At 43.6% G+C, this 27500-nt stretch overlaps 2 protein-coding genes across 9 annotated transcripts in view; both read right to left on the bottom strand.

Annotated features, from left to right (window-relative positions):
* akap6 (A kinase (PRKA) anchor protein 6) overlaps positions 1-12669 on the bottom strand; it is a 137817-nt gene extending 125148 nt beyond the window's left edge. Inside the window, exons 1-5 of one of the 5 annotated variants that reach the window (XM_068599853.1) lie at positions 12558-12669; positions 10987-11314; positions 10651-10713; positions 1792-2119; positions 971-1142 (exon numbers count right to left, since the gene is read on the bottom strand). In XM_068599853.1, coding sequence (XP_068455954.1) covers positions 971-1142; positions 1792-2006 — 387 coding nt within the window. In that variant the 5' untranslated portion in view covers positions 2007-2119; positions 10651-10713; positions 10987-11314; positions 12558-12669. Of the gene's footprint in view, positions 1-970; positions 1143-1791; positions 2120-10650; positions 11315-11922; positions 12089-12212; positions 12488-12557 lie in introns of those variants that run through there. The other 4 variants (XM_068599848.1, XM_068599852.1, XM_068599850.1 and 1 more) reach the window with 4 other exon arrangements.
* A 1535-nt stretch (positions 12670-14204) lies between these two features.
* The window catches only part of arhgap5 (Rho GTPase activating protein 5), a 39460-nt gene continuing 26164 nt past the window's right edge, over positions 14205-27500 (bottom strand). For 2 of the 4 annotated variants that reach the window (XM_068599987.1, XM_068599986.1), the window contains exons 4-7: positions 23671-23748; positions 22708-22839; positions 19429-19534; positions 14205-18341 (exon numbers count right to left, since the gene is read on the bottom strand). In XM_068599987.1, the coding sequence (XP_068456088.1) occupies positions 17993-18341; positions 19429-19534; positions 22708-22839; positions 23671-23748 (665 nt within the window). In that variant the 3' untranslated portion in view covers positions 14205-17992. Of the gene's footprint in view, positions 18342-18866; positions 19181-19428; positions 19535-22707; positions 22840-23670; positions 23749-27500 lie in introns of those variants that run through there. The other 2 variants (XM_068599988.1, XM_068599990.1) reach the window with 2 other exon arrangements.

Here is a 27500-nt window from a genome sequence, read left to right as displayed (position 1 = left end):
ATATATATATATATATATATATATATATGTATATATATATATATATATATATATATAGATATATATGTATATATATATATATATATATATATATATATATATATATATATATATATTTATTTAACTGTATTCAGCCACCGTCCCAAACAACAGCATAAAAAAGGGCTAAAAAAGGACAAAACCCAGCAGAAGTGTGTTCATGTTCATAGAAGCGAGAGAATCAGCGAGAGACGGAAAGAGGAGAAGAAAAGTCAGAGGACTTTCTTCTCCTCTTTCCAATTCTGAGAGTCTGGAGAGGGACGCGAGGCGGCGGCCATGTTTTATTTAAACAGAGAGGAGCAAAACAAGAAGGAGGTAGGAAAGGAGGGCAGATGAGGAGAGGACAGAGGAGGAGAGGAATGAGGGAAGGAAAGGATAGAGAAAACTAGAAAAGAGAGGAAAGCAAATTAGGTTAAAGGAAAGGAGAGAGGAAACGAGTAGGGAAGAAAGGAGACGAGAACTAGGATAAGAATACAGAAGAAGGACACTTGTAAGGAGAGAAAAGAGGAGACACAAGAGGAGAGGAGAGCTACAAACGAGCACAAGGAGATAGAGGAGGGGCAAGAAAGGAAAGGAAAGGAGAAAGGAAAGGAAACAAGACAGGATTTTGATTTTTTTTAACGCATAAAGCTGAGAGGAATCACACTGACGATGAAGAGGAGGAAGAGGAGGAGGCTCGAGTTACATAAATAAAGGGAGCAGTTAAACAGCGTGATGTTACGCAACACTCAGAGAGAACGGCATCGTGGGTAATTTGCCGCCTGAGGTCATACAGTCAGACTGAGAGCCATCAATACATGTTTGTGTGTGTCTGTAAATGTGTGTGTGTGTATATGTGTGAGTGAGTGAGTGTGTGTGAGTGCGTGTAGATGTGTGTGTTTGTGTGAGTGAGTGAGTGTGTGTTTACGTGTGTGTGTGTGTGTGTGTGTACCTTGAGCTGCACCAGGTGCACGTCCACGTGGCGGTTGTCGGCGTCCTGGCCAGCAGAGTGTGTGAGCTGCGTGACGCGCTCGCCCGTCGCTCTCAGCCACGTCTCGATCTCCGGCAGGTGGAGGACGACCTTCCAGTCGGCGCCGGCGTGGAGCGGCGGAGGTTTCTTTGACCTGAGGAGGAAAACAGGAGAGGAGATGAGTGTCAAGGAAACAAGAGAGGAGAGTAAAGGAAACAAGAGAGGAGAGAAGAGCAAAGGAAACAAGAGAGGAGACGAGAGCAAAGGAAACAAGAGATGAGTGTAAAGGAAACAAGAGAGGAGAGGAGAGCAAAGGAAACAAGAGAGGAGAGGAGAGCAAAGGAAACAAGAGAGGAGAGGAGAGCAAAGGAAACAAGAGAGGAGTGTAAAGGAAACAAGAGAGTAGAGAAGTGTAAAGGAAACAAGAGAGGAGATAAGAGCAAAGGAAACAAGAGAGGAGATAAGAGCAAAGGAAACAAGAGAGGAGTGTAAAGAAAACAAGAGATGAGAGAAGTGTAAAGGAAACAAGAGAGAAGTGTAAAGGAAACAAGAGAGAGGAGAGCAAAGGAAACAAGAGAGAGGAGAGCAAAGGAAACAAGAGATGAGAGCAAAGGAAACAAGAGATGAGAGCAAAGGAAACAAGAGAGGAGATGAGAGAAGTGAGAGAAGTTTAAATTGTGTTTCTTTAATTTGGTATCGAACATGTTGTTTTTCATTTGAGGATTTATACCTTGTGACCTGACATAAAAGGGTCATCATCATCATCACCATCATCACCATCATCATCCTGGATGTGTCGTTACCTGTGGGAGGGGTCTCTCCCCAGGTGAGCTCCTCCCCCGGTGAGGCCGCCCCGGCTGGGCCCCGGGCCGGGCGACGAGGCCCCGTCCTGGTGCTGCGGGTCCGGGACCAGAGGGGCGGGGCAGGCGGAGGGGGAGGGGTCCAGGGTCGGGGTGACGGAGGTCACCATCGGGGACGGAGGCTCCGGGGCCACGGGGGAGAGAGACACCAAGCTCATGGTGCAGAGAGCGAGAGAGAGAGAGAGAGAGAGAGAGAAAGAGAGAGAGAGAGAGAGAAAGAGAGAGAGGGAGGTGCAGGATTCCTAATGTGGTCGAGCCTCACTGGAGTGAACTGGGGATGAAGAGAGAGAGACATGGAGGTCAGACTATGTTCTTAGTTGCATTTTATATTCATATTTAAGAGAACTGGTTCACAGATCAATATGCACACACCATCTCATCCCCTGCACTTGGTGGTGGGCTTTTATTGTGAAGTATCTGAGCAGGAAGTTGCGTTCCAGTGACAGAATGAATGAATTGCAGTGAGAACACAGTTCAGAGGAAAGTCCTCACTAAAAACTCAAACTGCTTCTTGCAAAAATGAAAATGCAAAGACAAGAAAGCCTCTCCATCCTGCCGGCGGTTCAAAGACGTAATAATCCCAGTTTAAAACCACGTGGAATAATCCAGAATGTTCTATATGAGAAGTTCAAACAGGGCGGATGAAAACAAACTCTTCTTCTGTCTCTCTCACATGGAGTGCAGCGCCATGACACAGCATGGCACTGCACACACACTGGACATGTGTGTGTCTGTGTGTGTCTGTGTGTGTGTGTGTGTCCTCTCCTTCATCTCAGCTGTAGCTCTAAATCCTTTTCCACAGCAGCCGACGCAGCGAACAGACAAATAAAATGTATTATTCATGTCTTCTCTTTTCTCTGAATAAAATATGCATCCAGCCGTCTGCAGCTGGAACTTCATTCAAATATTAAAAACACAACAGAGAGAAACACACACGCGTATTAGTGGTTTATGAAGACAAGCAGGTAAAAAAAATATTATGAAAAATAAATAAAAAAGTATGACCAACAACAACAAAAACATAATTATGAAAAAAAGTCAAAATTATGAGATAAAAAGTGCAAATCATGAGATAGTAAGTACAGGCGCTGCTCGTCTTCACATGTTTCTTCATCCCCTCGCCGGTCTAATCATACTTTTTTCGTAAAAAAAAAAATTTTGCCATACTTTTATTTTTGTCATATTTTTTTGTCATTATGAGTTTTTGTTGCTGTCATAATTATGACTTTTTTCATACTTTATTAAAAATATTTATGACTTTTTTGTGGCGAAAAGGGCTTCCATATATTTGAGTATCTTGAAAAGCGTAAAATAAATTAAAATTATTATTATTATTTACCAAATATATATTTTCTCAAATGTTAATGAATGAAATTATTTGGTTTGCATTTATATTATGTTGTGATGTTTTAATGTATTTATTTATTTACCACTAAACGATCCTCGTCTCTCTTTCCCTTAAATGTGTGTGAGGCGTGAAACACATGATGTCATCATCACTGCTATGACATCATCATCAGAGAGAGGGAGGGAGTGATGGAGTGGAGGAGGAAAGGGAGGAGGAAAGGAGATGAAGACACTAATGATCATCATGATAACTGAGCTCGTGTCAGCGTTATGACACATCTCACAGATCAATAACTGATATTGATCTGTTGGAAACCTCTGATATCACCTCTGTCTCGGAGCATTACTGTAATGTAACGTTCACGTGTCTGTAAACAACAACATGGAAACATGTTCCTTCAAGCACTACATAGATTTAACTTATTCATAAATAAATCAATAAAGTTGAGTCATTTTCCTACAGAAATAAAACATAATTATAAACATGTAATTAAGTCAATTAACAGGAAGTGAACCACACACACACACGCACAGACGCACACACACAGTCTGATCTCACGGAGCTCATGACTCAACTGTTCGTGTCTTTTGTGAGATTAAAGATCAGATTAAAGTATTTTGACGTAACACAGCAGCTGTTCATCTCAGCGTCAGGAAGAAGAGAAGAAGTGACTTTTTATTCCCTCTTTAAATCCAGAAGCTCTCGACTGAGAAGAGTTTTTGTACATATTTAACATGTTTTACATTTATTATGGCTTTACCTATGTGTGTGTGTGTGTGTGTGTGTGTGTGTGTGTGTGTGTGTGTGTGTGTGTGTGTGTGTGTGTGTGACTGTTAGAGTCAGAGGGAGAGGCTGTGACGCCGTGACTTTAAATAAAACGATGGCGAGGTCGATGTGGAGACAGAAAATAGAGCCACGAGACTCACTGCAGCCACAGAGGAGCAACGGTGTGTGTGTGTGTATGTACACGTGTGTGTGTACGTGTGTGTGTGTGTGTGTGTGTGTATGTACGTGTGTGTGTGCGTGTGTGTCCTCCAGCCCAGCCCCAGTATGAATAATGCATCACAGGAGGAAGCTGTGTTGGATCCTCCTGGTTGTGAATCTTTTCCTCTGTATCGTGTTCCTGATACAGAGGATGGAGAACAGCAGCAGAGATGCAATGTATGAATACAAATATAAATATAAATAAACCTCAATGAAGTCACGTGTTGAGGCCGTGAACTCAGACCAATGCTAAAGAGCTCAGAAAATGTCATTTATATGCTAAGAAAATTGCTGTTGACATAAAATAAAATTAAGGAACAAGAAACCCTGAGGTATGTTTACCTTCACCTTTTATATATATATATATATATATATAATATATAATATATATATATATATATATATATATATATATATTAAACTGTCAAACTAAATTTTTGACCCCTAAATCCAGATTTGTTATGATGATATAGGGTTTTTTTGCCCTGGGTTTCGCCTCTCAGGCTACCAACAGACTGTCCTGAGAGGAACGCCTGCAGACAAAACTCAGGGAAGAAAAACTCCCACTCATTTTTTATTTACATATTCCCCCTCCCCAAATAAGCTACGATTGAACATCAAAGCAAAGACGGTAAAAGAAAGTTAAACAGTTGTAGTTTTTTAAACATAACATTTCGGCTATTGATAACTTTCTGATTGACGCGTTACTGCAAAGCTTCACGTGTATTGATTAAACAATAATGACGCACCAGAACACTGCATGTATATACAGATGACACACACACCTTTAAACGATTAGCATCGTGGTCTCATCCCCGGAGCAAACCATTAGCGCGGGGATGCTCGGTCCCCAGTCATAAAGGAGATATTAAAAAGGAAATATTGCTTCCTGACAGACTGCTGAGGTGAGCGGACGCTGAAGTGAAACCTTCAGGACTATTTTAAATATCATGTGATGCGTTCAGGGACGACAAACGATCCTCGTCTTTCTTAGTTTTCTTAACCTTGACGCAGCTTTTGTCAAATTATTTAAGCGCAGAAAAATAAAATTAAGACCCGCAGAACTTTTTCAAAACTGGTGAACGCGAATAATATTTATATATATATATATATATATATATATATATATATATATATATATATATATATATATATATATATATATATATATATTCTTGTCTGGTGTTGTGGTTCTCTGCTTTATATCGAGCGACTGAAAGCCACGACGGCCACACCCAGAGGTCTGAGCAGATCATATCGATACAGAGAGGAGGAGGAAGAGGAGGAGTAAGAAGATGAAGAAGAGGAGGAGGAGAGCTGAAACAAGGGAGGCAGAGAAAAGAGGACGAGAATAATTAAAACATAATTCAAAAAGGAAAAGAGGATTTTCGGATGTGAGAGGAAAGGAGACGGAGAGAAGAGGAAAGGAGTGAAGAAAAAGAGGAGAGGAGAGAAGAAAAAGAGGAGAGGAGAGAAGAGAGGAGGAAAGGAGAGAAGAGAACAGGACGTTGGCCTCCTCCCCTCTGGAGGCGCTAGAGGATAAAACAAACAGACCATAATATCTCTGGAGGTCAATACAACTGTAGAAGTCATGAATACGTTCGGAGGTTTCGTTGACATATTATTCATATGTTTTAAACTGAGTCTGAACCCGTGTTGATGTCAGAAAGTTACCGTATGAAACATTAAAGTCAGAAGTGAAATTATTGCTTTCAAACGATTTCACCGGCAGATTGTAGGAGAAGAAATGTGAGATGAACACAAACGCAACGCAGACACCATCCCCCATGTTCAAGAGCCACTATCACCCTGTGTGTGTGTGTGAGACAGTGTGTGTGTGTGTGTGTGTGTGTGTGTGTGTGTGAGCGTGTGTGGCTCAGTCTATTCTCCAGAAAGGAGCTATAACCCTGAACCTCATCATGTACTGTGCCACACACACACACACACACACACACACACACACACACACACACACACACACACACACACACACACACACACACACACACACACACACACACACCTGAGTGCAGCACTATTGTGAGGAGGAGCCTCTCTGCTTGTGTTCCTGTGCAGCTCAATACAAAGTAAATAAATGTTGTTGTTGTTTGTAGAAGAGAGAGACTTGTCATCTTGTAAACAAGTCAACATGTTTTCATTGAACTCTTTTGTGGACCGTCTGATGAGCTCTCCTCTTCGACAGATGGAACATCTTCAGGGACGGAGGCGTACGCGGCGTCGCTCCTCGTGGAGACGAGCGAGATCCAAGATGGCGGCTAAAAGTCCACAAACTAATGAGTGACGTCACCATGACGACGTCCACTTCCTGTATACGGACCGTGATGAACCGTGTCCTCCTGCTGCATCACGCTGATGCAGAGCGCTCTCCTGCTAGAGGAGGGGACAACGGACCAGCATGCACCTCACCAGGTCAGCTGTTCTGAGACACAGACACACACACACACACACACACACACACACACACACACACACACACCTGCTCACACTTCTCTTCTGTCTCAGCGAGGAGAGAAACAGAGGAAGCGTCTCTGATGTGTAAACAACAGACGCAGCTGAACGTCAGGAAACAACAGAAGAAGAACTTCTTGTTCACATCAAAGACTTTGACCCAAAACTAAAGGTCAGAGCCAAGGAGAGAGGAAGCATGTAGGGGAGGGAAGGAAGGATGTAGGGGAGGAAAGAAGGATGGAGGGGAGGGAAGGAAAGACGGAAAGGAAGATGTGGAGAATGAAAGAAGGATGTGGAGAAGGAAAGGAAGGATGTAGGGGAGGAAAGAAGGCTGTGGAGGAGGAAAGGAAGACGTAGTGAAGGGAGGAAGGATGCAGGGAAGGAAAGAAGGATGTGGAGAATGAAAGGAAGGATGTAGGGGAGGAAAGAAGGATGTGGAGAAGGAAAGGAAGACATGGAGAAGGGACAGAGGATGTAGACAAGGGAAGAAGGATGTGGAAAAGAAAATAAGTATGTAGGGAAGGAAAGAAAGATGTGGAGAAGGAAAGAAGGCTGAGAAGGAGTCAAGAAGGATGAAGTGAAGGGAAGAAGGAAAGGAAGATGTGGAATGAAAGTGTAGGGAAGGAAATAATGATGTGGAGAAGGAAAGAAGGAATATAGAGAAGGAAAGAAACGATGAAGCCTTTCTGCTCAAACTCCTCCAGATGTGTTTCCGCATCACTTCCTGAAAGGACTCGACCTCTAGTGACCTCAGTGACCTCAGTGACCTTCAGGAGCTGCTGGCTGAGGGAATCTCCTCGTCTGCAACGTGGAGACGAGCTCCAGTCTCTCTAAAGTATTAAAACGTGCCGGCAGCAGACGGGACGAGAAAAAAACTGCTGCAGGTTACGAGAAGCTGAGAAGAGACGAGTCAGCAAGAAAGTTCTTCACTATGAACATAAACTGAGGAAAAGACATAAAAATAGTCACGAAGAACATAACACATGAGCAGATGTTCCTAAATTATAAATATCTTACTGGAGAAGATGTTTAAAGATTTGTGATAACATCTTCTTGATGATTGTAAAGATCTTTTCTTTTTGTGTATTTCTCAACTCAAACATGCAAAATTCTATATTTATGACAAAGTGCCAGAAGAGCAAAAAAAAAAAGATAATTAGAATAAAACAAGAAGGTTGACGATATAAAAGTTGAACTAACTAGTTAAACTAACTAGTCCAGAAACAAACCGGCGAGGTGATGATCAAACTTACAGGACTTCACAAACTACACACTCTTCCACAAACACAGGGATTAGTAATCTTAGCAACTGGAGAACACACACACACACACACACACACACACACACACGTTAAAGCAGCGTCACTCGTCGTAATATAAAATAATAGAGTCGCTCGCAGCAGTTTGATGTTTACTTGATATTGAAAATAATAATCCAAATGTGAACAATGAGCAGAGATTAAATCCTTCAAAACACACACACACACACACACACACACACACTTAATCTAATCTACAACTGAACTAATACAAGTTACGAAAGACTCAAATCTAGATCATAGTCAGCTCAAATATTATAAATCATGAAGTGTCCTGAGCACGAGAGCAGGGATTATGAAGTGGTTTCTCTTAATTAAAATGAGTTCATTATCTCCAGCAGATTATTTATTTGCTGTCGTTTCATCAGGTTAAAGCGTCGCTCTGTGGATCGCAGCTCGTTGTGGGATTCAGACGCGTTTCTTTGTCTCGGCGAGGTTTTAATCTCATGAACTCTGTAACGGGAGACGCCTTAGCCTTCCTCCTCCTTCCCTCCTCGTCTCCTTCCCTCTGCAGCCACGGAGAGAGTGACATCACTTCCTGTGGACCATGCAGCCAGTGACCACCTGATGACCTCATCACCTGATCACTGATACCAGGAACGACATCGTAGCCAACATGTAGACGACGTCATCAACGTGTTGCACTTTAAAACGCTGGTCGTCTTCTTTCCTTCCCTAAGTCCTTCTGTCTTTCCCTACATGCTTCTTGTCCTTCCTATGTCCTTGTTTTCTCCCCCTCTTTGTCTTTTCTTCATCCTTTTTTCAGTCTCTTCGTCCTTATTTCCTTGCCTACATTGTCTCTCTTTCCTTACATCCTTCTGTCCTTCCCTATGCCCTTCTTTGCCTCACAACTCTTTTTCTCTCTCTACCTCCTTCCCTTCATCCTTATTTCCTTTCTCCACATCCTTCTTCCCTTCATCTTCCTTTCATTTCCTATATTCACATTCCCCACATCCTTATTTCCTTCCCAAATTCCTTCTTCCCTTCATCCTCCTTTTATTTCCTATATCCTTCTTTCCCGCTTCCTTCCTTCCTTCATCCTTATATCCTTCTTCCCTTCCCTACATCCTCTTTTCATGTCCTATATGCTCCTCCCTTCATCCTTTCCTTCCTCACATCCTCCTTCCCAACATCCTCCTTTCCTTCCATACATCCTCTTTTCATGTCCTATCTGCTCCTTCCCTTCATCCTTATTTCCTTCCCCAACTCCTCCATCCCTTCCCGACATCCTCTTTTCATGTCCTATATCCTCCTTCCCCTCATCCATATTTCCTTCCCCAATTCCTCCTTCCCTTCCCTAACTCTCATTTCCTTCCCTCTGTCCTCGTCCGCTTCGTGGAACTGGGAGCAAACGCTTCACTAACTGAAGGAAGCGACCCCAGTGGCTTCCTTTTAGGAAACAGGAGAGCAGCTCAACAGGAAGTGAACATCCAGACTCTGATCAGCAGCAGAAACTCAGGATCTTCTCTCAGAAGAACATCAGAGGAGCCGCCGTCGCTCCATGAAGCGTCTCAAGCTGCTTCCTAAATAAACATCACTCATCAGCTTCCCTCGTTTCCTTACTCTCATTCACTTCCTTTCTCCAAGTCACCTCGAGGAGAGGAACCGAGGAAGGAAACCCGCAGAGTCAGAACGTGGAGACGACATCAGAACTCAAGACTGAACTTCTCCCCGTTTCCTCGAGACTTTAACAAACTACGATGCTCAGAAACACTGAATCAGCGAAACGGATGAAACACAAGATGAACCGATGAACCGATGACGTCATGACGCCATTTTTCTCCGCAGCAAGAGTCCCAAAAATCATCGCCAGAGAGGAGGAAGGAAAACACCACAGGGCGAGATCCAGCTCATCTTCTTCTGTGGTATTTGACGTGTTGTTGACGTCGCCTTTATCGCCACCTACAGGCCCAGGGAGTCGTTACAGCGCTCTAGTGAGGACGGAGATGTCTGTGGTGTCATGAGAGAAACCACCTGAAAAAGGTGAGTGGAAGGAAGGAAGAAACTTTTTTTAATCCGTTCAAACGCACCACGAAAACCGCCCGAAAGCTCCAATAACGAGCATCTCGTCCTCCCAGTACAGACGAGCGTTCGCCTTCACGCTGTTTTCACCTTCATCACATCGTACATTTGCATCAAGAGCATTAGTTCAAAGTACGGCCACTCCTTTAAAAGTTTGAACTTTAAGTAAAAAAACAAAACAAAGATGAGGTCAGAAATAGTCCCATCACACGCATGAGGGCTGTAAACCAGAGGAAGACAGCTTAAAAACCAGGGTAACCAGGCAGTGTGAAGCAAGGCAGCAGTGGCAGCACTGGGAGCAATGGCAGCAGTGGGAGCAGTGGGAGCAGTGGGAGCAGTGGGAGCAGTGGGAGCAGTGGGAGCAGTGGGAGCAGGGAGGTGTTGGCCTCTCTCTGCCTGCAGCAGGCGGAGCGAGCGCTTCTGCAGAGCAGGCCTCCATAACAAAAGCTCAGAGACACACTGGGAGTCACCTCCCTCTGCTCCTCTCTCTCCGTCCATCACCCTCTCCCGTCCTCGCCTCTCTCCGGCCGGCGTTAGCGTCAAGGCGGCTCGTTAAGAGCTGCATTCCATGCAGGATTAGGCTCAACACACACACACACATGAACACACACACTTTCCTTTAGAAGGGAGGGGACAGAGCGCAGCTTCAGCAGTACGTACCACATCTCTTCTTCTTCTTCTTTTCAGTCCATCTCGTTCCCTTCTTCTCTGCCCGAGTGTCGGCTGTTGGAGGATGCAGAGAGAGAGAGAGGAGGGAGGGAGAGACAGGGGAGAGAGTGAGGGGGGGAGGGAGGGAGCCGCTTTTGATGTTGTGGCAATCCCACTGCAGAGAGAGCGCAAGAGAGAGAGACGGCGCTAACGGAGAGGAAGCTAACAGCAGCTCGGTATGGGACGGTGGGATGGACGGATGGGAGGGGTGAGGGTGATGATGATGATGATGATGCGGCACCTTTCAGTGTGGAAACGGAGAGAGGGGAAGGGAGGGGGGGCTGTTACCTTGGAAACTGAGATGATGTGATGGGGAAGGTGGAGCTGAGCGCCGATTGGCCGACAGGGTGTGGTGCTCCCCTTTCCTGAGGGAGGACGAGGGAGGAGGAGGAGGAGGGGGAGGAGGAGGGGATGACGGCGCAAACGCTGGGTTGGTGAGAAGCAGCTGCTCGCTCTCTTTTTCTGCGTCGGAGGAGAAGGAAAAAAGGCTGCGCGGAGACGACAGGAAGCCATCGGCGCCCGCGACTGGTGACTACTGGAAGTGCAGCAGGAGGAGGAGGACGATGAGGAGGAGAAGGAGGAGGAGGAGCAGAAGAAGGATAAGAAGAAGAAGAACCTGCAAGAGAAACAAGAACAAATTAAACAAATGATAATATGTTTACGTTATGTCTACCCACAATGCATTGTGGCGTCCCAAATTAATGTCAACATTAAATCAGTTTATTCCAACTTCTGAATGCGACACTTAAATAAAAAGAGTTACTTTTCTCCTCCGTCTGCAATCACTTCCAGAGGGATCACCAGACAATTTATATCAGTAACAAAATATCAAAAATGTAAGAATGACATGGAGAAAATACAAAACGTTGGAGTCATCCCTTTAAAACAAAGCTTTTAAAACACAGTGGCTTTATGCGTAGCAAATATATAAGCAAATATTCATATGCACATGTTATTTTACTGCAAGACATCTGTTCACGCTTCCAAAGCCTGTATTCTCTTCTTGCATCTCCATCTTCAGTGATGGTAAACACTGTTATTACGCTTTTAGCCCAAATCAGTTTGTCCGCGTTTGAAGGGTAACGAGAAGCAGAAGGCCAGAAGAAAAATAGAAAACTATACAGGCCCTCCCCTTGGGGATGAATACAGTAACTATACATCTATCAATCTTTTGTGTTGCAATGCAGTCACAATAAGTAAATTACACCGCGGTTGATTACTTACGTTTTCTTTTTCTCCCTGCCATCTAACACTGGTACACCGGTCTCATACTTTCTATTTGAAAGCTGTAAAAAATACCTTTAGGCTTTAAATGAGAGATTACTAATCCCAAATAGTCTTATTAATGTAACATACTATCCCAAGATACATGTTAAATGTGCTTTAACTGTATCAACACACGTTAAACATTAATAGTGACAGAGCTTCCTCCAACAAATTGCGGGATTGAAAACCTGAATTAACAAAATGGCGCTGGAGATGCGTCACGTCCGGAAAAATCTATCTACCGTTACCTTGCGGATCTTCCTCACCTCTTCCCGCTTCGAGCACCTGACGTTAACGTCACTACAAAGGAGATGGAGGTCTAACTAACCCCGTCATTGTTGATGTTGTCACGTCAAACCTTGTGAAGAACTTTGGCGAACATTTCGTTGACGTCACTGCGTTGACATTAGCTGGTTCCGTTAGCTAGCTATTAACTAGCATTAGCCTAACGTTCGCCGACTACCGTCATATTCACTTGTAATGCCACTCAAAAGGACTCAAGCCGGCCTCCATTTTGAAAAACACGGTCAAACCGGCCCGCACGGATTACTATCTGTACTTGAATTTACGGCATTACAGTACGACGTACTTACTTCAAAATAAGAGCCAACTTCCGGTGAACGCAAACTGTATTCCACCGGCATTTTGTATTTATATTGTGTGAATCATAATGCCACCTCGGAAAGTAAAGATGCATCTCCCGATATGAGGACGTTCTGTTTTTCAATTTCAAAATAAAACCTATAGAAAATCTAATTCAGGAGCAAAAGTGTCTCTATTTTCAGATTACATCTAAAAGCAATTGGGCCATAGTTATTAACTGATTGAGATTAATAGTAGACCACCTCAACGTGTCCTTCAGAGACAATCAACACATTCTGATGTTGAATTACAAAATAAAAGTCCTTCAAACTCTCCTCCATGAGCTAACTTCAAATCCATTTAAAAGCCTTTATAAGGTTTTATCTTCTCTGGGTGTGTACACGTGTAATCAAAGCGGCTCTCTTTCTAAACTAAACCACAGCGACACCTGCCGGCAGACTCAACATTAAAATCAGAGTTGACTTACTAACCTTAAGATGAAAATTATTAAGTTATTAAGATGTATTATTAAAGGTTAGTTAGTTAGTTAATTAGTTATCACGTGTATGTGCGACATTAATGCAAATATTATAATGCAAAAATATGGATCTTTCAGTCCTTTATTGTGACAGTGTGCAACTGTAGTATTAATACTTTGATATTAAAAAAAATCGGAGTAATTAATATATATATATATATATATATATATATATATATATATATATATATATATATATATATATATATATATATATATATATATATATATATATATATATAATTCATCTGCAGTTGGTGCAGTTCATATTCTGACCACGAGGTGTCGCTCGTTACCTTCTCGACTTTTTTGTGTGGAATATTTGACAAATTTCCTTGAGGAATTATTTAAATGAAGCGAGTTTGGTGGAACTAATAATTAATAATAAATAGAAATCTGACGGAATCTTTTATAATACATCATAGAAGTGCATCTATATTTATTCATATTTTTTCGATATAAAATCTTAATCAGAAAAGTAACCAATAACTTTAGCTGCTCAATAAACGCAAATAAGTTTAAAAAAAATACTTTATTATACTACTGCGTAGTTTGAGTACACAGTATGTAAAGTACCACAAATCGTACCCTGGAGTCCAGTCATTAAGTATATGTAGTAGTAGTACTACCTCTCACATGCGAATGGAGAACTTTTCTTTGAATATTTGTGCTGATTAAGTTAAATAATAAAGTGTACATCTCAATACTAGTACTACTAATAGTACTGTTACTTCAACCAGTACTACCTAAGAACATCTTTCCCTCCGGAAACATGAAATATAAAAACTAAAAATCTGTGAAATCCAGTTCAAAGATTTAAAAAATCTATTCACAGCAGATTTTTTTGGAAAAAAAGAAACTTTATTTGGAAACATTATGGAGAGAAAACAGAGTTTTAGAGTGTTTCATTTCTGAAAATCATTTTTATTTACTATAATACACAGCGGATGACGTTAAGAGTCAGTTGGTTTGTACACCGGAGTGACTGGATGAGAGCAGATGACAGGATGAAGACGGAGAACGATGGACGAGGCCATTCATGAAAACACTACAGACAGCTTCATCTTTTGTTACCTAGCAACTGATGCCCCCCCCCCCCCCAAAAAAAAACCCTCCCCCTAAAAACCTTGAGCTTGTAGATCAGGACGCTCTCGGCTGCGTTCCACTCTCGCCGTTCGCTTCCTTCGATGCGCCCTTCAGTCCAACGTCAGAAAACCTTAAAATGGTCCTTTTTTTTGGCTACGTTCCATTCTGAATATTTATCCCCTTTACACACACACACACACACACACACACACACACACACACACACACACACACACACACACACACACACACTTCACTTCGTTCATTCACGCCTTCGAGGAAGAGAACGTCGCGTTTTTGGGCCGCGTCCCATTCCAGACTCGTGTCCCCTTCAAAGTTCTCTGGGCGGCGTTCCAACAGGCGTCCGGCTGCGTTCCATTTCTCTTCAGCTCAAACCTTTTGACTCCAATTTAAAAAATAGGAAGATAATCTACGCCGGCTTCCTTCCTTAAAGTCTGTCTCCTAAAATCTCCTAATTTCAGGTCTAATTTGTTCCCTGATTGTTTTTTTCTTTTGGGGATTTAACAAATTAAAAGTCTTGAAAATATCTGGTTTCATCCGATCAACAAACCCCAAAAATCCCCAAAATGTTACATTGAGGAGATTAAACTAATCCTGGTATTGTTGCTTCATGAATTACTAAAAACAATAAATCATTTTCTGACAGACTGAACGTTGAAGACAAATGAGTTTTTACAAATGAAACCAGTTTCAACAGTTCATTAAAATTAAACATGTTTTTGGAAAAATCTGCCAAATTTGCCAAAACTGAAAATGGAAAAGCTTTAATCTCCACAAAGTCGCGGTGGCGCCGCCCGGCTGCAGACGCCACCGTCCAGGAAACAGCCGACAGGTTGTGAGGACGAGGAGACACTTCTGAAATGGGACGCACCCCGCTGGACGCTCGTCCTCCCTCGTCGCAACACTTTTCTGTTTTTAATCGAGACCGGGCTTCCTTAGCCGCCGCCAGAGCAATGCATTCTGGGTATGTCGACCAAAACATCAGGAAATAAACTGAAGAGCGACGTTGTCTTTAATTTATGAGCTGCGATAAAACAGAGAGTCTCATCTTGTTTCTTTTAGGGCCGGAAATTGTCAAATTTAAGAAAAACTTGAATATAAAAGAGATTCTAAAAATATTCTTCTGTAAATCTGGATTCAATAATATTCCACTAAGCGCATGAAATAAAGAAAAATTAAATAAAAGGATCAAAACAACAAATTGTTGCCAGAATCTCCTGAAAAGAACTGAATGTTGTGTATAAATATGCTAAAAGTAGCATTAATATGAGCACAGCTGTCAATAGAAGTATTTATATACGTTTTTAATCGTCGTTAAGAACTTTGTCATTTGGTGCCAATTAAAAAAGGTTAATTAAAAACATGAAATATAGAACAAAGACGTTGTTCTTGGTATTTCAGGCTCGTTCTCCTGATTAAAAGATTTAATTTTAACTTAATTAACTCTAATTAATTTATTCCAGAGCGTCGCTCTGATTCGTACTCGAAGGTACTTTGTGAAGGAAGAAGTACTCGCATCCTCGAGTACAGGTAGCAGTACTGCGACGTAGAAAAGTACTACAGGCGTGTGAACAGCTGAAATAAACCTTCACTTCTCTCAATTAACGCGCTGCAGTAGAAGTACACAGAGTGGAAATACTCGAGTAAAAGTACAAGTACATCGATACTTTCCGCCGCTGCAGATAAACTTTGGTCCTGACAACGTTTCAGACGCGTTATTGTCCTGTTGTGTCGAGAAACAGGTGGAATATCTTTCATCCAGGTGGACAGAAGAGTGAAAAAAACACATAAAGTACGATTGAGGAGTTACTAAATTTAACCCGTTTAGTTTTTTATCATCGATTACAGAAAGCGACGAGGGAGTCCTGTCAACACACACACACACACACACACACACACACACACACACACACACACACACACACACACACACACACACACACACACACACACACACACACACTCAGAATGAAACGATGGGTTTCAGTTCATTAGAACCACAAAGAAATATGAGTATAGCTCGTTGACAGATTACAGTCCAGTACCCCGCGGTATTATTACTACATCAGCAACCTCTGCTGCTGATAAATTACATATATATATTTATATATATATGTATATATACTTATATATATTTCTTTCCTCTTATTTCGGGAAAACTATTCGACATATAACCAAAAATATGATATTAAGAGTTCTTGCATGACGGAAAAATAAGAAAACTGAAGAGTTTTCCAGTGGAAACGTTCCCCTCAAACCCCAAAAACTAAAATAATATTCAGATAAAATGATGCAAATCTGAACGAGCGCTCCTTCAGTCAGCGAAGCGTTTCAGTTCTTTTGTATGTTTTTTGTATTTTTTTCTTTTTTTACTTTAAACTTTTGTTTTTTCTTCTTTTTTTTCCCTCCTCACTAAAAGTGGCCAAAAACAGAGACATGCAAAAATGTTTTTTAGTTTCCAACAAACCAACAAAAACAACAAAAAGCAGAGATGAAGAAGTGGGAGGCGTCTCGCACGGAGGAAGAGGAGGAGGAAGAGGAAGGACGCCTCTGACGCGCCCACAAAGTGGTTTTCCCCCTCCACCCATGTGCCTGGGGGTCACCCAGAGGTCACCCAGAGGTCAAACGGAGGTCGTCCCTTCAGAACGAGAGTCGCCGCGATCAAAGAGTTCAGAAGCGCTCAAGAGAAGAGACCGAAGAGGAAAGTCGGACCCTCTCGGTCCACGTTGTGTGTTTTTTTAATTCCCTCCTGAATCCACCTCTTCCCTCTGAAAAACTGGCTGTAGAACGTCAGTTCATCTCTCACACACACACACACACACACACACACACTCGCGTACACACACACACACACAAACTGGGTAGAAATCAGAAGTTACAAATACAAATTATTAGAAAAAAAAAACGACGCAGACAGACATGAAAATGCTCACGCTGGGAGCTTTGACACAAACCGTGCATGTGCTGTCCGTTAAGGGGAGGAGTCAAAGCTCATGTAGTGGAGGGGGCGGGGTTTATGCCATTGTGTCCTTGACCCCGCCCCCTCCCGCCCAAACATCCCCGAGAACAAAAAAACAAAACAAAAAAGGATCCACAACGTGTTATATTTCTCTGCGTGGAGTTCACAGGTCTTCCCCTCGTCTCCTCTTACTGACCGAGCTGCGTCACCACAGAAGAAGAAGACGAGGACGTAGAAGAAGAAGAAGAAGAAGAAGACGAGGACGTAGAAGAAGAAGAAGAAGAAGTGTTTTTCCTTTTGTTGAAATGTCCAAAAACAGTCAGTCAGTGAGTGAGCAGCCAGTCCGGTCACGTGTTTCATATTTGCAGTCGCTCGGGGACTCTTTGAGTTTGCGCTTCCCTTTTTTTTTTCCTCTGTGGTTTTGGAGGGGGCGGGGCTTTGAGGGAAAGGGGGCGGGGCCTCAGGAAACTCCCCCCGGTGTGCTATATATCATGAGGGGGGGGTGAAAGTGGGAGGAGCCTGACCCCCGCCGATCGATTAGTGCGGTCGCTATGTGCCGTCTTCAACTCATTTCATTTCATCTCCGTATCGTTAAAAAAAAAAAAAAAAAGAAAGAAAATCTGATCCCAAAATATTTGAAGAAGGTGCGTCCGATTGAGATTCTCTAATCCGAGATTTAACGCAGGATTAATCCAACAAACAGTCAACGTGTTATTTATTCACTCTTATATGCTAACGGCGTTCGTAGGAGCAGGAGACGACCTCCGAGGCCTTTTCTTTTCCTTTTTTTTTCCGTGCTGTTGCATTTCCCAGCATGCCCCTCTCCCCCCCCCCTCCCTCTGCTAGATGAGCGGGTCGGGGTGCAGCGCGTGCTGGTGCTGGATCTGCTGCGGCTGCAGCGGCGGCGGCAGCTGCAGCGGCAGCAGCGCCTCCACCATGCTGTGGCAGTGCTGCGGCGGCGGCGGCGTGCCCTCGCCGCCGCCGCCGCCGCCGCCGCCGCCGCACTCGGCCACCTCGCCGCCGTGGAAGAAGTAGTCGCTCTGCACGATGAAGCACTCGATGACGGCCTGGTTCAGCTTGGTGGTGGACAGCGTGTCCTTGTTCTCGAAGTCGGGGCGCATCAGCGTGGGCCAGAAGCAGATGGACAGGTTGTCGGGCGTCATCAGGATGGTCTTGCTGTGCTGGCTCACCCTGCGGGAGAGCCAATCACATGAGTTTAACCAATCACATGACCGCAACCATTGACGGGACCTTTAACCGTTTACGTGACTTTATACCTTTCACATGACTTTAAACCAATTTTTCATGACTTTGAACCATTTTTTTATGACTTTGAACCATTTTTTTATGACTTTGAACCAATTTTTCATGACTTTGAACCAATTTTTTATGACTTTGAACCACATTTTCAGGACTTTAAACCAAATTTCATCACTTTAAACCATATTCCTATGACTTTAAACCAATTTAAACCTTATTTTCATGACTTTAAACCAAATGTCCATGAGCAAACATTGTGTGAAATGTGTGTGTAAACAGTAAAAGTGATAAAATGTAGTATTTAAACTAACAATGAGGATTCAAAGCATACAGTAAACCTTAAATGACTCAAATGAATGAGAGACAATAGTTTGATTAAAGGAATAAACATTTATATAGATGCCTGTATGAACATGTTGAGGACGGTTAAGAAGAGCTTCTTGTTTCTTTATGATAAAATATATTATTATTTTAATATATGTATGTATTAATTGTTCTTGTAAATGTAATACTTTATAATCTCAAAGACTTTTTTGTTCCTCTTACATTTTAATACTCAAAGCTTTTATTTTACTGTTTGATCTTTTCTTTCTGAGCAGAAACTAAACGCCTCGTCTTCCTCTCCCTCGTCTTCCTCTCCCTCGTCTTCCTCTCCCTCGTCTTCCTCTCCCTCGTCTTCCTCTCCCTCGTCTTCCTCTCCCTCGTCTTCCTCTCCCTCGTCTTCCTCTCCGTGGCCTTCATCTCCTGTTCAACGCAAAAGTGCCGCATCGCTATGGAAACACAACCATCACGGCTGAAAGACTCAGACTCGTCTTCATCGAGTCATCGATCAGGACCAAGAAGAGTTATTTCATCTTCTCTTTGGAGAAAAATGGAAAAAAATGGCATCTATAAGTCTGTCTATCTACATAAAAGATGTGTGTGTGTGTGTGTGTGTGTGTGTGTGTGTGTGTGTGTGTGTGTGTGTGCGTGTGTGTGTGTGTGTGTGTGCGTGTGTGTGTGTGTGTGTCTGTCTTACCTGTTGAGGTGTGTGATGATGTATTTAAAGACCTGGTAGTTGACGGGAGGAAACTTCTTCACGATCTCCCGCAAGACCTGCAGACGCTCGATGTAGTCCACGATTTCTACAGACACACACACACACACACACACACACACAGAGGAAGAGAAGACAGAAGGTGTTTAACATTTTACACACACACTCTCTTGGGAAACGGAAATTATACTCTCTGGAAAAACAAAAGGCTGCGACGCTGCCAAGAGCAACTCCCACGCTGCACACACACACACACACACACACACACACACACACACACACACACACACACACACACACACACACACACACACACACACACACACACACACACACACACACACACACACACACACACACAAAAGAATAAACCGGTTTGACTGAAGTCACATGACCAAACAGCTGATTCAGGACTGTTTTTATTATGAAACTACAGACTAGAAATGAAACTTTTTAGGGTTTTACTGCCTTTGATGTTCAATATTTAAATGTTTTAACATATTAATGTATTTGATAAATCATTTAAGACAAATCTGCCAGATTAATGTTCTAAATATCGACTCAAAAAAGACCAACAGGACGCTGTCAGACAGGAAGTTAGTGAAGAAACATCTGTGATATTTATCGTAAAAACATCAAAAAGGGCCAGATTTCATATTTCTTTGATCTTGTTTATGTCAAGTGAACTGATTTGAAGCTTCATGAATCTGTTTCGACGCTTTCTCTGAGCTTTTATTGTGAATTAGTCGACTTTTAGTTGAGAAAAACCCCAAAACTAACGAGCCAATGAGGAGCCTGCGTGTGTATTTAGAGTAATAAACAAATGTGACGCAGTGTAAATAAAAACAACAACAAACACGCTGTATTCCTGAAGAGTGACCCCGTCTCCTCCTCTTCCTCATCTTCCTCTTCCTCTCCAGAGGATCCGTCACTTTCCCGCCGGCGAAAAAAAAAGAGAAAAAGCTCTCTGGATCCGAAACGCTGCGTATTAAATATTTAAAGAGCAGATGTGAAATAAGAGCTTCTACCTCCGGATTGTCACAACAAAGATATTTTTACACGACTCTGAATATTCCAGACGCGGCGGAGGAGGTTTTATTTTATTTGTGTTTGCGCGCGAGTTTCACGAGACGCACAGATTTATTCTCGATCGTCTTCATCAGGATCCCTCGAGAGGTCAAAGGTCACGAGGTCGAGGAGGAATATGTCTGAAGAGAGATTGAATACTGTTTAATCTTTCATGTGTTATATATATATATGAAACAAGATATATCTCTGTCTACCCACAATGCAATGGGCTCTACGGAGGTGCTGAATCCATAGATGCTGAGTCTGAATTACAGTTTCATGAAATTTTAATGATGTCGGCGTGAAGAAACGAGGTCGCTGCTGTTCCCCCCCAGAGAGGAGGATAAAATATAGATTAAAAACAATTGTGAACATGAATGAAAACACGCTGAAGAGAGAGAGAGAGAGAGAGAGAGAGAGAGAGAGAGAGAGAGAGAGAGAGAGAGAGAATGATGTGAGGAGTTTACAACACTAGAAGTCTGAATCGACTTTTAATTTAACAACCGTCGCCATCTTGGATTACGCACGTCGCCATGTTGTTGTTTTTGCATCCAGAGAACAGGAAGTGACCGTAATTGGACTGAGGAGGAGTTTCTGGTGTCGACCTGTCAATCACCTCGTAGCCCCGCCCCTAAAGCGTCCCCTGCTTTATGGTCTGTTTGACTCTAACAGACCATAATGTACTAAATGAACATCATGCTGTATAGAAGAAGACTAGAAACTAGAGATTGAGACATAAACTCATGTTTACAATGTTTACTGAATACATCAAGAGAGAAGTAGAGTCACTTATATAGACTTCTATACAACCAGAGGAGTCGCCCCCTGGTGGTCAGGAGAGAGAATGCAGCTTTAACACATGAAGCATAGACTTCTATACAACCAGAGGAGTCGCCCCCTGGTGGTCAGGAGAGAGAATGCAGCTTTAACACATGAAGCATAGACTTCTATACAACCAGAGGAGTCGCCCCCTGGTGGTCAGGAGAGAGAATGCAGCTTTAACACATGAAGCATAGACTTCTATACAACCAGAGGAGTCGCCCCCTGGTGGTCAGGAGAGAGAATGCAGCTTTAACACATGACGCATAGACTTCTATACAACCAGAGGAGTCGCCCCCTGGTGGTCAGGAGAGAGATTGCAGCTTTAACACATGACGCATAGACTTCTATACAACCAGAGGATTAATAGGTTGCATTCAGGGTCTTCTGGGTTTCATGTCCTCACTCGGATCGACAAGATATCGCGTGGCGCCGCACTTCCGCTGCGTGTCACCACTCACGTCCGTCATCTTGTTTAAATCTGTTAACGTTTGTGGAACGCAGCATACACACACACACACACACACACACACACACACACACACACACACACACACACACACACACACACACACACACACACACACACACACACACACACACACACACACATACACACACACAAACAAACACACACACAAAACTAATTTCCTGCCGAGGTTCAGGCGGGGGTCAAAGGTCAAACAGCCGCTGTCGTCTAAGAGACGAGAGCAAGCAGAGAGAAGAAGGGAAGAGATGTGCAGAAGAAAGAGAGAGAGAGAGAGAGAGAGAGAGAGAGAGAGAGAGAGAGAGAGAGAGAGAGAAAGAGAGACAGAGAGAGAGAGAGAGAGAGAGAGAGAGAGAGAGAGAGAGAGAGAAAGAGAGACAGAGAGAGAGAGAGAGAGAGAGAGAGAGAGAGAGAGAGAAGGTATCAGAATAATATGTAATAAAAAGAGGAAGGGAAGTAGAGAGGAGAAGCAGGTTTTTTTCTCAAATTTCCCAGAGAAGAAGAACCAGCAGAGTTGGTATTTTTGGCTCATTAATCTGCTGTCGTCAGCCTCAGTATCACACACACACACACACACACACACACACACACACACACACACACACACACACACACACAGAGTGAAGACGTCTGACACCCCGCAGCTGAAAATAAGAAAGCCTCTTACAGAGTGTGTGATGTGACAGAGAGCTGTGTGAGCGCTAACTTCACTTCTGCAGCTCTGAAGTCAGCAGAGGTGAAAAGTACACGGGTGTCTATTTATTTATTTATTTATTTATTAAAGTCAACGTCGAAGAGCTTGAAAGTGGGATTGAGAAATGTGATTTTAGCTGATAAAAAGCGGATTTTTTTATGCATATTTATTGATCGAATCGTCTTGTCCTTACTTGCGGCCTCCACCAGCTCCGGGTGCAGACTGTAGGGGATCAGCGGGTCGGGCAGGTCGGCGAAGAACGCCTTCAGCGCCCCGGCGGCGGCGTTCACCGCCACGTCCATCGCCACGAAGTCCAGACAGTGATCTAGAGAGAGAGAGAGAGAAGATAGAGACTTTAAGCTTTGCATAGGAAATGCTGTGGGGGCGGGGCTTCAGGGAGATTGACAGGTTGTCTCTACGTCGTCACTCCTCAGTCCTTATATGGTCACTTCCTGTTTGATGGCGGGGAAGAAAACGTCAATCTGGAGGCTTTAAAACGTCCACAAACCCATAAGGTGATGTCACCGTATACGGTTATGTGGTTATGACGGCTTAAAAATGATAAAAATCTCACTTCCTGTTTCGACGGGGAGGAGGGAAAAAAAACAGAAAAAAGAGGGAGTAGGAAAGGGAGCAAGGAGGAGAGGAGAGAGCCCTGAGGTAACACGACAGCTGTCACCCTGAATCTGAACGACTGCTGACACACACACACACACACACACACACACACACACACACACACACACACACACACACTTTATGTGAGATGTTTGAGAACAGCGGGTTGTAAAACCTCACTTAAATATTTTTATTATAATAAGGTAAGAGGCTAAAGATTTATTTAGAGGCGGAGCCTGAGTTTAGAGGCGGAGTCTAAAAGTTTGAATCTTCCCCTCTTTCATTTATTCCCTCCCTATCTCCTCTCTCTCTCTCCCTCTCCCTCTCCCTCTTCCTCTCTCCCTCCCTCTCTCTCTCTCTCTCAAAACATGCTTTTTTCCAACGAACGCCGGAGAACATTTATGGGAAAATAATTTAGAAACGAGAAAAAGAAAAAAAAGAAAAATAACGAGGACCATCTGTGCTTTGAAACTCGGGTTACACGTGTGTGTGTGTGTGTGTGTGTGTGTGTGTGTGTGTGTGTGTGTGTGTGCCCTACCTTGATCAAACAGCTTCTGGATGTTATCCTGGTCCGTCTTGTTCCCGCTGACGCGATACAGACCTTCTGTCGTCAGACCTGCAACACAAAGACACTTCCTTCAGTTACACATCATCACACGGAGCAAGGAAGGAAGGAAGGAATGAAGGAAAGAAGGAGGGAAGGAAGGATTCAAGGAAATCGTGTCAATTCAAACCGATGGGCCAACAGCAGCAGCATGTTTCATCTGACGGTTCTTCTGGAAGCGCATGCAGAGGAGTCTAAAAACATCCACCAACGATTCCTTTCCTTCCTTTCCTTCTTTCCTTTCCTTCCTAGAATGACTTTCTCTCTCTGTCGAGGTTTTAGCGGCTCTCGTCGGGACTCATTTGGGCTTATTTCCCTCCCTCATTCAAACCCGGAGAGCTTCTCTTGTTCTTGAGTATCGGACACACACACACATTTATAAAAACATATATTGTTGTTTCTTTTACAGCTCGTCGTCCTTTTGGTTTGAGCTGATTTGTTGTCATTTATGAGTCCGTCATAAATATTTGGAGTCATTTCTATATCTGTCTGGACTCTGGAGCTCCATGATAAACGTTGTTTTGCTTTACGCTCGCTGATATTATCAGTTTGTTTGTGTTATTTTGTGTCCTTTTCAACTTTAAATTGCTGAATTAAATATCAAAACATTTGATTATTTCCAGACAAGACGACACACAGAGGCCCACACATCTCCAGCGTGTGCTGATTCATGATTAAACACTGAAAGATGTCAAACAATACGAGCCGTTGCTTATTTACAGGAAGCAGCACACGATGTCATCGATACACACGCATAAAACCTCACGACAACAGCGACAACAACAACAACAGCAGATAAACGGTGAACAAACCGTTCGGTTGTCAGCGTTTTGTTCGCGTCTCCGGCTGCCAGCTGGCACCTGACGGCTGATCTCAGACCAGCACATATGGAGACGGAGCGTCTTAATGATGCGGCTGCAGGGATGAACACACACACGCGCACACACACACACAAACACACAATCCATACAGGTTGTAGTTCTGCTCTGTCGCTGCTGCAAGGTCATTCACACTGCAGTATGCATGCCTCTGTGTGTGTGTGCGTGTGTGTGTGTGTGTGTGTGTGTGTGTGTGTGTGTGTGTGTGTGTGTGTGTGTGTCCCTGCAGAGGCAGTTAAGCAGAGACAGTATTATGTAAATTCAGCTTTAATGGATTCAAGTAAATCGTGTCAAGTGTGGGAGAGAGAGTGTGTGTTCACTGGTATCAGGGTGTTTATCTGTGCATATTTGGGTCTTTGTGTGCACTTTTGAACGTGTGTGTGTGTGTGTGTGTCCTCTTGTGTGTGACCGAACACGTCGGCTGAGCTCTTAAGTTAACAGAAATCCGAGGAGAGCGACCCGCTCGTCCCAGTTTGCAGAGTCTCGTCTTGGCGGGAGGTCCGCGTTCGATGCGTCTGCTTTACTATATTTGTGAGGACCGACTCGCTTCGACCTTCAGCCCCGACGGCACGCCGATAAATCAAACCGAGGAGGAAGTCCTCGCTTTCCTCCTGCAGATTGCCGTCGTTCCCGAAAGAGAACAAAGAGATTCAACGTTCCTCGGCGGGCTGAACATCGAGAGGTCGACCGCACGCCACGGACACGGGGATTATGAACAGCTCATCGCCGAAAAACACTCCACATTGCCGTGGTTTAAAAGCTTGACATTGACCCGTTTCAGTGAGCAGTTCATCTCGTTTAGGAAGTAAAGTCACAGTGATAAGGTAAAATCATTCACCTGATCCACGAGAATCAAACGATAGCCGTCAGTAATTCAGTAAACAAAACATTTGTGTATAAACAAGTAATCTTTTAACAATTTACATGCGTAATCCTTTTTTCCTGCGGCCCTGAACGCAGCATCGCTCGTTCACCTCTGACCTTAACGCGGCAAAAATGTCACATCTCTCTGTCCTTGTGAGGACATTTCATTTTTAACAGGATGCACACACACACACACAAGTACACACAAAAAGTGCACACACACAAAAGTGCACAAACACGCCAAGTACACACACACACACACACACACACACACACACATCGGACCAGAGGGGAAGGAAGCTAAAGGAGGAGCTCACGTTTGCATGTTGGGATCTGATAAGACTCGTCCTGCTGTGATATGATCTAATATCCTGACACACACACACACACACACGCACACACACACACACACACTCTTACTGTATCACAGCTCCTCTCATCACTCACTATCTTTGCGTTATCTCAAAGCTGCTTCACAGCCTCCACCTGTCTGTCTCTCTCTCTCTCTCTTCCTATTGGTCAGTTATATTATTGCCGTGACAACCATCTGGTTGTGGGCGGGGACAGGAAGCCGGTTCAATAAGTGAAAGTCAATCACGATCTATTTTTGGCTCTCGCTCCGCCGGCAGGGCGAGCGTGTTGTTCCCCGTCGCCGTGACATTGACGGATGAACTCGACTCTCTTCATGAACTTATTTTAAAGATTAAAGCGACGTAATCCTGACAAAACGTCACGATAATTCTAGACAGAATTGTTTGAGGAGACGCTCAAGGTGACCTTTGACCCCGACTCCTCAGGCCGAGGCGTCGGCTCGTCTTTATAAACAGACAAACTGGGGACAAGCGTCCCACTGTGGAAGCACCTGACTCCCATTATGGTGATGGGAGTCAGGTGGTCGTCGGATTAAAAGGTAACGACGCGTAAACAACCGAGGAACCGACTGTTTACCTCCACGAGCACGAGAACCAAGAATGTTCTGGGAAGCTGAGCTTCGTTTTCTCCTCTTTCTGTGTTCGTTGAGTCTTTTCATTCTGACTCAATCGCACACTGGAGCCAGCAGACGGGGATTCATCCGCCGCGGAAAGTAGTCCCCAATAAATTCACTGAGAGTCGCACATGCATTTTTAGTATTTAAAAAATATATATATAAACATGTTTATATTTGTTTATAAACACTCTGGTTGTATAGAAGTCTTCATGTGTTGTCTTTGGTTGTCTTTATGTGTTAAAGCTGCATTCTCTCCTGACCACCAGGGGGAGACTCCTCTGGTTGTATAGAAGTCTATGCTTCATGTGTTAAAGCTGCATTCTCTCCTGACCACCAGGGGGCGACTCCTCTGGTTGTATAGAAGTCTATGCTTCATGAGTTAAAGCTGCATTCTCTCTCCTGACCACCAGGGGGCGACTCCTCTGGTTGTATAGAAGTCTATGCTTCATGTGTTAAAGCTGCATTCTCTCTCCTGACCACCAGGGGGCGACTCCTCTGGTTGTATAGAAGTCTATGCTTCATGTGTTAAAGCTGCATTCTCTCCTGACCACCAGGGGCGACTCCTCTGGTTGTATAGAAGTATATGCTTCATGCGTTAAAGCTGCATTCTCTCTCCTGACCACCAGGGGGCGACTCCTCTGGTTGTATAGAAGTCTATGCTTCATGTGTTAAAGCTGCATTCTCTCTCCTGACCACCAGGGGGCGACTCCTCTGGTTGTATAGAAGTCTGTATAAATGACTTCTCTCTTGTTTTATTCCCTCAGTAGCTTCTAAAACAAACCAAAGACGTTTCACATGCTTTGTTGCTACTAGCGTTAGCTTGTTTATCCAGTAAACAGGATCTGCTGGTTTCCACTACGGATCAGCGGATCCCAGCCCGCATGTTCCAGTTTCTCGAGCCGTGAAGGTCTCATTATGAAACGAGGCCCGACATGCGAGCAGGTTCCTGCAGAGGAAGATGGATGCAGGTGAGCGTCGGGTTCTTTCCCCAGAGGACGACCTCAAAAACACAACTTTTCCCACAATCCTCGGGC

Source organism: Clinocottus analis, unplaced genomic scaffold, assembly GCF_023055335.1.
Source record: "Clinocottus analis isolate CAN_PGR_092001 unplaced genomic scaffold, fCliAna1.0.p SCAF_5, whole genome shotgun sequence".
Lineage (NCBI taxonomy): Eukaryota > Metazoa > Chordata > Actinopteri > Perciformes > Cottidae > Clinocottus > Clinocottus analis.
Note: the sequence above shows the minus strand (reverse complement) of the source record. Positions and strands in the feature narration are given on the sequence as shown.